The sequence below is a fragment of the Saimiri boliviensis genome, chromosome 2 (assembly GCF_048565385.1).
Source record: "Saimiri boliviensis isolate mSaiBol1 chromosome 2, mSaiBol1.pri, whole genome shotgun sequence".
Taxonomy (NCBI): Eukaryota; Metazoa; Chordata; class Mammalia; order Primates; family Cebidae; genus Saimiri; species Saimiri boliviensis.
In genome coordinates this window covers 121,328,291-121,338,370 of record NC_133450.1, presented here as the reverse complement: position 1 = coordinate 121,338,370, position 10,080 = coordinate 121,328,291, and the positions used below count along the sequence as shown (strand labels likewise).

The following is a 10,080-nucleotide window of genomic DNA, read 5'->3' as shown; positions in this document are numbered from 1 at the left end:
AAGGCAAAAATTGAGTACATTTTCCGGCGTGCCTAGAGAGACTGACTTCCGGCCCTGCAGGAAGGAAATTGACGAACACGTGACCCGGCCGGGCAGACGTAGCTGCGTACGGACTTGGAATCTCTGGCTTGAGAGTGATCATGTTTCTCCAGTATTACCTCAACGAGGAAGGAGATCGGGTCTATACGCTGAAGGTGAGGAGAGAAAACAGGTTGTAAATAGGCATAGCTAGAAGTGTAGATGGGAGGAGTGAGTGAGGCCGTCCACTGAGTTACCTAGCTGGGTGCGGGGAACCAGAAAGTCCAGAACCGGGGTGAGGAAGAACCGGGAGTGCGCAACTAATTTTTTTAATTAAAAAAAAAAATGTGATAGGTCGCTGTGGCTCACTCCTGTACTCCTAACACTTGGGGAGGCCGAGGCAGATGAATTGCCTGAGCTCGGGAGTTCAAGACCACCTCGGCAACACGATGAAACCCTGTCTCTACTAAAATATAAAAAATTAGCCTGGCGTGGCGCCCTGCGCCTGTAATCTCAGCTACTGGGGAGGCTGAGACAGAAGAGTCGCTTGAACCCAGGAGGCGGAGGTTGCAGAGAGCTGAGATTGCGCTGTTGGACTCCAGCCTGAGCGACAGAGCGAGACTCCGTCTCAAAAAAATATGTATATATAATATATATATATTTTATAAAATTTTAAAAAATCGTATTCATCTCTAGGTGGGTTAGAAGTCACTTTTTCTTTTTCTTTTCTTTCCTTTTTTTTTTTTTTTTTGAGACAGGGATTTGCTTTGTTGCCTAGGCTGTAGTGCAGTGGCGCCATCTAAGCTCACTGAAGCCAATCTTGGCTCAAACGCTCCTCCTGCCTCAGCCTCCCGAGTAGCTGAGACGACGGGCGTGTGCCACCATGCCTGGCTAATTTTTGGTTTTGGGGTTTTTTGTTTTTTTGTTTGGTTGGTTTTGTGTGTTTGTTTTTTGTAGAGACGGGGTTTGCCATATTGCCCAGGCTGGTCTCGAACTTCTGACTTCAAGCGATCCTCCCGCCTTGGCTTGCCAAAGTATTGGGATTACAGGCGTGAGCCACCGCACCTGACCTTTTTAAATTTTATTTTTATTTATTTACTTATTTGTACAACTTTTTGAGCTGACCATTGCATCTTACGTTTTCATGTTTGCTCTTTTTCACACTGTTCCGACCCCATCTCGCCACTCCTGAACTGACATACGTTCTCTCTTCCGCGAACAGAAATTTGATCCGATGGGACAACAGACCTGCTCAGCCCATCCTGCTCGGTTCTCCCCAGATGACAAATACTCCCGACACCGAATCACCATCAAGAAACGCTTCAAGGTGCTCATGACCCAGCAACCGCGCCCTGTCCTCTGAAAGTCCGTTAAACTGATGTCTCTTCTGCTGCCTGTTAACCCTCAGAGACTCCATAACCAAACTCTTCAATCCGTGAGCCCTGATACCTTTTTGCCAGCCATACTCTGTGGCATCCAGTGTCATCATGGCGACTGATCATGCTTGTGTGAGCCTGTCATGGTGGCATCACCCGTAAAGGGAGCATGTTTGACTTTTCTCATATTTTAAATTACTGCGAGATTATTAAAGATAAAATTATTCGAAAGAGCTCTCATTTTGTGAGTTGCTGGAGGAAAGGATTGGCAGGTTTTTTTTAAAAAAAAAGAGAGGGAAATGATGGAGGAGCGTACCCCAGAGAATTGCACCAATGCCACTTGAGAGAAAAACTTCAGACCTGCTGTAGCAAGAATGGTCATGCGCTGTTAGTGATAGGAGGGTATTGGGGAAGAAAGTTTAACAAAGACTTTCACAGCTGTCAGCATTCACTGAGAAATACTCCTGTTGGCACATACGTAATTTCTCATCCCTTGAAATGACATTTTGATTTAAAATGGAAGAGTACTTGAAAAAGTAAAGACATATTGTAGAGAGAAGGCAGTAAATTGAAAGTCAGAAGATCAGTATTCCTTTCTGTATAACTTTGAGAAAGTTACTTAACCTGTTTATTCTGATTTTTCTCCTAATTGACTTATCTACAAACTCAAATTGATACAGATTTAGTGGTGGGTCTCCCTCTCTCTCTCTCTTTTTTGAGACAGTCTTGCTCTCTTGTCCAGACTGGAGTTAAGTGGTATAATCTTTGCTGACTGCAACTTCTGCCTCCCACGTTCAAGCGATTCTCCTGCCTTAGCCACCTAAGTAACTGGGATTTCAGGCACTCCCTATCATGCAAGGCTAATTTTTGTATTTTTAGTGATGGGGTTTTGCTGTGTTGGACAAGCTGGTCTTAAACTCCTGACCTGAAGTGATCCACCCGCCTTGTCCTCCCAAAGCACTGGGATTATAGGCATGAGCCACGATGTCTAGCCTGGGTCTATCTTAATATATCTACAGTATTTGTCCATTTTGAATAGGAATGCTGTTATGCATATTTACTGCTCCTTTGGAAATATTTCCAGACTTTTAGTTTTCTCCATCAAAGAACTGTCTTCTTACATACACCTAACTGTATATTCTCTTTGGCACCTAGCCACTCTACATAGATCCTAATTTAGAAGATGAGGTATGAGAGATTCAAGCAGGAATTGTTTTTTCAAGCCGTTGTTAGGGCTTAAATTTTTAAAACTAGTGAAGTTTGTTATTACCCAATCTCCTTATTCATGGCTTTTGACATTGGATTTGAATATTTTGCATAGTGCTGCTGATTTTTTTTGGAGCAGGGGGACGGAGTCTCACTGTGTGACCCAGGCTGGAGTGCAATGGCGAGATCTTGGCCCACTGCAACCTCCACATCCCAGGTCTGAGCGATTCTCCAGCCTCATCCTCCAGGTAGCTGGGGTTACAGGTGTGCGCCACCATGCCCAGCTGATTTTTGTATTTTTAGTAGACATTAAAGTACTGGGATTATAGGCATGAGCCACCGCAGCAAGCCTATTGCTGCTGATTTTAAAATTGCTTTGTGGATTCTGTATTTTAATTCTGCATCCCTTATTTTCTGTGATATCAAAAATTCTAGACTCCAGAAGCAGATATAATGTAAATTAGCACAGATGTGATTTATAAAGACTGGCCCTGGAAAGACCTTTTTTTTTTTTTGAGTCAGCATCTCACTCCTGTGGTCCGGACAGGATTGCAGTGATGTGATCACAACTCATTGCAGCCTCAACCTCCCAGAGATCAAGCTATCCTCCCTCCCCATTTTAAAATTTTTTATAGAGATGAGGTTTCACTATGTTGCCCAGGCTGGTGTTGCACTCCTGGGCTCAAGTTATCCTCCTGCCTTGGCCTCTCAAAGTGCTGAGATTACAGGTGTGATCTACAGTGACTGCCAGACTGCTTTTCTTGGATCCTGCTATTTGATTATCCCAGCAGAAAAGTTTAGGATAGTTGTGTATTGCTGAAAAGAAAAAAAAAAATTTCTCAACTGGGGTCATAATTAATAAAAGACAGATGATTTTCAAATAAATTACTGAAACATGTAGGAATGGTGAAATGAGATATTTGTTACCTGTCAAGCAATTTTATTTGTTAGCCTGTTCACTTATTTGTAGGGTTCTTGGCATTGGATCTGAAGGATTCTAAAGAGTTAACTTACAGAAATTGTGAAATGAGATACTTGTTTCCTGTCAAGCAATTTTATTTCTTAGCTTGTTGACTTAGCTTGTTGACTTTCAAGATTGGATATAGGATATAGCACTGGATCTGAAAGATTTTAAAAGGTTATCTTATCCAATTAAGAGGATAATGGTTGCAGAAATATTTCTTAAGCCCTAAGTCAGTAAGTGAATTTTGCTACCAGTGTTTTAATGTTGGCCGAAATTCTGCCTTTATCTTATAAAAAAGAAAAAAGAATTAGCAGCCAGTGGTGGCGGCTCACACCTGTGATCCCAGCACTTTGGGAGGTGGATGCAGTTGGATCACAAGGTCAGGAGATCAAGACCATCCTGGCCCACATGGTGAAACCCTGTCTCTACTAAAATACAAAAAAAAAAAAAAATTAGCTGGGCCTCGTGGCGTGCACCTGTAGTCCCAGCTACTCGGGAGGCTGAGGCAGGGGAATTTCTTGAACCCAGGAGGCAGAGAGAGGTTGCAGTAAGCTGAGATCACACCACTGTACTCCAGCTCTGGCGACAGCAAGACTCCATCTAAAAAAAAAAACAAAAAAAAAAAAAAAACAAGAATTAGCATTGCTCCATGCTACCACTATGTAGCTAAAAAGATTTACTCTGGAAATATTTCTAATGAATATAGAAGAGAACAAGCAAACTGACATGAATATATCAAGGACTTTTTCCATAAGAGAGCCTCTGGGGAATGAGCCTTCATTTTGTACCAGAGGCTGTGTCTCCCTGAGAAAATAAAGAGATCCCTGGGATATTAACGTCTGGGACATACACTTATAGGGCTTATTTAGTGCTCAGAAACAAGAAAAGTCTTAATAGGTATAGTATATTGGAATTAGGTGATATATATACATAAATGCAGAAACACTGGTAGGAAATTGGATTTCATAAAAATCCTGTGTTTCTTTATAAAGGAAAGTCTGAAGTTTGAATGAACAGCAGTCTTGAAAAACTTGATTCTGCAGAAGATGGATGAAAGCTGTGAGCCTGAATCAAGAAACACAGATTTGATAAAGTGTCAAGCTTTAGGAGGTTTACACTTTAAATTCAAATTTTTCATTTTGTTAGCAGGATCTTTTTAACCATTTTAACCCTATAATTCATTTTTTTGTTTTTTTTGAGACAGAGTTTCACTTCTGTTGTCCAGGCTGGAGTGCCATGATAACGATTTCAGCTCACTGCAACCTCCACCTCTTGGGTTCAAGCGATTCTTCTGTCTCAGCCTCCCAGGTAGATAGGATTACAGGCATGTGCCACTACGCCCGGCTAATTTTGTATTTTTGGTAGAGAGGGGCGATCTCAGGTGATTGCCCGCCTGGGCTTCCCAAAGTGTTGGGATTACAGGGATCAGCCACCATGCCTGACAATCCTTTTAATTCTTTAAAGGATTTGGACTTTGTGTGTCATTTGATAAAAGAGAATTTCATAGAATGCAGTTCCCATTGCTAAACATAACCACTTGTGAGGAACAAAGACCCCAGGCAAAGCCAGGGCCAGTTTCTGGTCCTAGGTGATTGTTAAATTTAGAGGTCTTGATCAAAGCTATAGGAAATAGCTTTACAAACAAAATGTTGATGAGTCAAAATTTATTGAACACCTCCATTTATACATTAAATAAACACTAAGGAAAAATATTCTAGCGACTGTAAATGTAGTAGTGAAAATATCTCAACGTCCTCTGCTGTGTGTTCTTCAGTGGAACTTTCAGTCTGACTGGCATCTGAGTAGCATCTATTAAAAGGACAAGAACGGGAAAAAAATTAACATAGAACAAAGTGTGCTTAAGTTTAAGGTGCAATACTTTTTATTTTATTTTATTTATTTTGAGACGGAGTTTCGCTCTTGTCCTCCAGGCTGGAGTGCAATGGTGCCATCTCGGCTCACTGCAACCTCAGCCTCCCGGTTCAAGCGGTTTTCCTGCCTCAGCCTAAGGAGTAGCTGGGATTACAGACACGGCCACCGTGCCTGGCTAATTTTTGTATTTTGGGTAGAGATGGGGTTTTGCCATGCTGGACAGACTGATCTCGAACTTCTGACTTCAGTTGATCCATCCGCCTTGGCTTCCCAAAGTGCTAGGATTACAGTTGTGAACCACCGCCCCCCGCCTACTTTATAGTTTTAATTTTTTAACATAAAAATGCTTTATTTGTTGTGCTTGCTTCGGCAGCACATACACTAAAATAATGCTTTATTTGTATATAGACTTGCACATAAAAATTACAAGGAGGGTTATTCCTAGGTATAGGAGAGGTGTTTCTGGTTTATAAAGAAATCATGAATGTTTTCAGAGACATTCATGACAGAGAAATGGTTCCTCGGGTTCTGAGGGTGAGGAGCAGTGCCCGCCCCTAAGATGCTTCCAGAGTGAGTGTGCAGCACTGCCGGACCAAGAAAGGAAAGGTTTTTTTTCCTGTTTCACGCGAGTCAGGCAGTGCCCTGGACTACAGCTCCCGTCGTGCCTCTGGTCTCTTGCATTCGGCCCCGCCCGTCCGCCGTCGCCCGTGGCGAGCGCAGGCGCGCTGGACGCTGTCACCGCGGGCTGCGGAGGCTGGGCGGGGCTTTTGGGCGCCGGCGGGATGGTTCTGCCCTCTCACTGCACCCCCGGGCTTCTCTTCTGAAGGTTCACCTCGAATGAGGAACGAGCGGGGAGGGAAGGGAAGGGCTGCGGCGGCGCGGGCACAGCCCGCCGGGCCCGCGGCTAGGGGAGGCCAGGTCACGTAACTGCTGCTCTGGCGTCGGGCCGGGGAGGGGGCGCCAGCCCCAGCAGCGCGAGCCCTGCGCGCGCCGCGGCTCGGAAACAGTTACCGGCTAGTAAACAACAGCTGCGCGCGCACCCTCGTCAGCTGGCGCCGGGATACAGCACCTGCGACCTCTTCCCTCACCCCGCTGCTCGCTCCTGCCCAGTCAGGCCAGCCTGAGCTGCCATCTCCTCTGCTGGGACCCGGTGGAAGAACGGCAAGGGGGTGACCTGCGCTGGGGCCAGGGTAGGAGTGAACGCACCTCCCGGCAAAGGGGTGGCCCGTTCTGTCACAGGCAGGAGAAGCCTAGCGAGCGGACCGTGGCTTAGTGGACTAGCAACGACCTGCCGCGACTCTGAGCTGCAGTTCGAGGTGTCTCGATCCGCTAACCTCCTCCCACACCCCGGGGACCTTTCTGCCAGGAGAAGAGCAGGCGCGCCACCCCCGCAGACCTTTCGGAGACGGGAATCCGCTCTGCCCCTCATCCTCCTCTGCTCACCCTTCTCTCAGTAGTCTGGGTTATTTTTCCCGTTATGCATGCGCACCTTTCCCACCAAACCCAAGTGGATTATCGACCACAAAAACACCGGGTGGCTTTGCACACACCTCCCCCCAGCCAGACCTGTGGGGTATTCACCTGATACACAACAGGTGGCCGGGTGTACACCTTTTTGCAATCGGACTCCACGCTGTAGTCGCCTGATAAAGGTGGGCCTGCACGCGCTTTGGTCAACTAGAACCGTGGGACACCCAGCAGATAAAGGACAACCTCGACAGGAACCTGGGGGCTGAGGGGAGGGAGGCTTGATCTGCTGCTCTGAGACCATGGCACTGAACCTTTAGCCCTGGACCAGAGAGGATAGCTAGAGAGCTCTTCATTCTGAAGGAAAGAAGTCACGCAAGATTGGCATTGTTTTGTCTTTTTGTTTTTTGGGGTTTTTTTCTCTCAAAAAAAAAAAAAAATTCACCTATTGGTGGTGCACTTTCTGGGATAGTCGGCTGGAATTCTGAGTAGAAGGATTCTTAGTTGGGGCTTTTTGTGTGGTGTGAATCAAGGTTATTGAGATGTGGGGTTTTTTTTTCAAGTTATCTTTTGTATTATTTCAGTCAGAAGTAGCTAGTGTATAAGAGGAAGATTTTGCGAGGTTCCCACCGCTTTTTTGTTGTTGTTGTTGTTGTTCTTAAAAAGAAAAAAAAAATGCATCCTCCAGAAACCACCACCAAGATGGCTTCAGTTCGGTTCATGGTGACACCGACAAAGATCGATGACATTCCAGGTTTGTCAGACACCAGTCCGGACCTCAGCTCTCGATCTAGTTCCCGAGTAAGATTTAGCTCCCGGGAAAGTGTGCCTGAAACAAGCCGTAGTGAGCCTATGAGTGAGATGTCTGGGGCCACCACTTCGCTGGCAACTGTTGCACTGGATCCACCCAGTGACCGGACTTCTCATCCCCAGGATGTCACCGAGGGTAAGTGGAAACGCAGACCGCAGTATACTTTGATTACCGCCTGCTTTATCCAAGATGACTGTCTATGGATCTGGAAAATCATTTCCCCAATTTTATAATCATCAGGAATCAAGGCTCCTCTTTTTGAGACGCTTAGAAACTCTTTGGAATAATGGTATAGTGGCTCTTTGCAGTAGTAATTTGGTATGTGAGAAGGTGTATGACAAGAAGGAAGGCAAATGTGTATTTTTAACTTCCTCATTTTTGTCTTCTTGGAGTTGAAATGGGTATTTGATTAAGGATAGATATCAAAGAATGTAATCGGTTTTTAACACAGGGAATCCTACATTTTAAAATTTAGTGGGTCGGATATGTGTTCTCTAGTCATCATTGGCCATTTCAGTCTGCTTTAAGGCCAGTTACATGGAGGAATTATTGATATATCTTAGTAGCGTTCCTCCACGACTTCGGATGTGTATTGCAGAATTTTTTTTTTTTTTTTTTGAAATCTGTATTTTTATAGAGACCTTGGCACAAGTAGCTAAGCCTCCTCAGGGTGATGGTTGGTAGAACTTATGTGCTATTCTGTCAAATGGAGGACTTCTAAAAAGGCTTTTAGGGTCTGATTCCCATGTAATTTCTTCTGTCTGAGCTTTAGATGTAATGTCTGTTGAGTGTTTATAGTTACCCTGTAGCACACAAGCCACTCCAGGCTCATGTTGTCCGCTGCAGACCTTTAGCTTCCTAAACCAGTTTGTGTGTGTCAGCTGGCTTGGTTTTATTTGGTGTAGTGGGAAGAGGTGATGGAAGAGAGAGCAGAGAGAAAATGGGGAGATTATAACATTTTTTGGACTCTAAAATTTAGAAGTTTGAGACTGTAGTGCTTTATATATTTAGTTTTATGCTGTGTTGTAGCTAGTACAGTCTTTTAGTGATAAAAATTTCCCTTAAAGACTCTTAAAATGATATTCCACCCAAGTTTGAAAACCATAGCCTCAGCCACTGACTTGTGAAAGCGAGGCTTACTCACCATTTTCCGGTGTCAGAAAATATTGTTCCTTTTAACCTAAAGGGTTCCGGAAACCAGAATGATTTTAGTTCCTTAATTCTGTTTGTGTTTTTAATGTCTGGAGACAAGGTAGATTTGGTAAAGTTTACAGTCCTAGAATTCACTCATCCTTGACTAATCATTTCTTCTTTTATGGAGATGTTATAGGTTGGTTCTCGGACTTTACTGTTTTCAACTTCTTGACAAATTTTATACTATGTCATGTACACTGCATTAAATTACAATATGAAATAAAAATTTATCCTTTCCTCTTCCTCCAAATTAATTCCAAATTGTGGTTTTATCCTTCATGCTGTATTTAGTTGTAAAATATCCGGTAAAGACTATACCAGTATTAATTTTTTAATACATTTCTCATTAGGTAATTTATAGTTTAGTGTTGTTAGACTTGTGGCTTACATGTTATGGAGTTGTATTTTTATTCTTTTAAAAGTGGGCTTATTTCAGTAATGTGTTAGCCTAGCAGAACAGAATCTTTGTCCAGGCTGAGGTTCTTACGTTACCCTTAAGCATTCTTTACAGTCTAGAGTAGTATCCTTTTCCCCTATCGGGGTAAAAATGGGGACATATCTAAGTGAAGTCTCTGTTGTTTACATGGGTTACAGATGTTAAAAGCTTGATTCTCTATGTGACACATTCCTTACTTAAAGTTTAAATACTCTCTGGTACCCAGGTGAAAGGGAAATTAATAAATAGGCTGGCCATTAGAGAGCACTTTGCCTTATTCTCTTGGAACTAGTTTTCTAGTTTCCCAGTGACCTACCTTTTCTCTTTTTTTTTTTCTTTCTATATTATGATGACTGTCATAATGCGATAAATCTTCCCCACCATTAAAAGAAACCAGTTAGAGACATAATTATTTCACCCTTGGCTTCTCACTATGTGAAAACCCTTGTTAGATTTAGATGTAGATCTTCAAAGGATGCTGTTGTGAATAAAGGGTGTAATGTTAATATACATTTCCCTCTAGGCTGACTTTATTTTTATTTATTTAGTGAGACAGAATCTCGCTCTGTCGCCCAGGCTGGAGTTTAGTGGCACAATCTCGGCTCACTACCACCTCTGCCTCCTAGGTTCAAGCAATTCTCCTGCCTCAGCCTCCTGATTACAGGCACTTTTTTTTTTTTTTGATTCTTAGTAGAGATGGGATTTCACCATGTTAGCCAGGATGTACTCTATCTCC

The 10,080-nt window shown here is 43.5% G+C and overlaps 2 protein-coding genes across 4 annotated transcripts in view; both read left to right on the top strand.

The window, feature by feature from the left end:
- Window positions 1-58: 58 nt before the first annotated feature.
- NOP10 (NOP10 ribonucleoprotein) lies at window positions 59-6,626 on the top strand. The gene is made up of 2 exons (XM_003935769.4): window positions 59-194; window positions 1,241-6,626. The coding sequence occupies exons 1-2, from the start codon at window positions 141-143 to the stop codon at window positions 1,379-1,381; spliced, it is 195 nt and encodes a 64-aa protein (XP_003935818.1). The 5' UTR covers window positions 59-140; the 3' UTR covers window positions 1,382-6,626.
- Window positions 6,627-6,723: 97 nt separating this feature from the next.
- Window positions 6,724-10,080, top strand: part of SLC12A6 (solute carrier family 12 member 6) — a 101,676-nt gene continuing 98,319 nt past the window's right edge. For all 3 annotated transcript variants that reach the window (XR_012516420.1, XM_010346266.3, XM_003935765.4), the window contains exon 1: window positions 6,724-7,849. Coding sequence is in view for 2 of the 3 variants with exons in the window: in XM_010346266.3 (XP_010344568.1) it covers window positions 7,579-7,849 (271 nt within the window). In the remaining variant the exon portion in view is untranslated. The remainder of the gene's footprint in view (window positions 7,850-10,080) is intronic.

Excerpts from the sequence above, each read along its gene's own strand:
- NOP10 (XM_003935769.4), top strand. The coding sequence starts at position 141 with ATGTTTCTCCAGTATTACCTCAACGAGGAAGGAGATCGGGTCTATACG. Across the intron at positions 195-1,240 it reads ATCGGGTCTATACGCTGAAG|AAATTTGATCCGATGGGACA; the intron begins GTGAGGAGAGAA and ends TTCCGCGAACAG.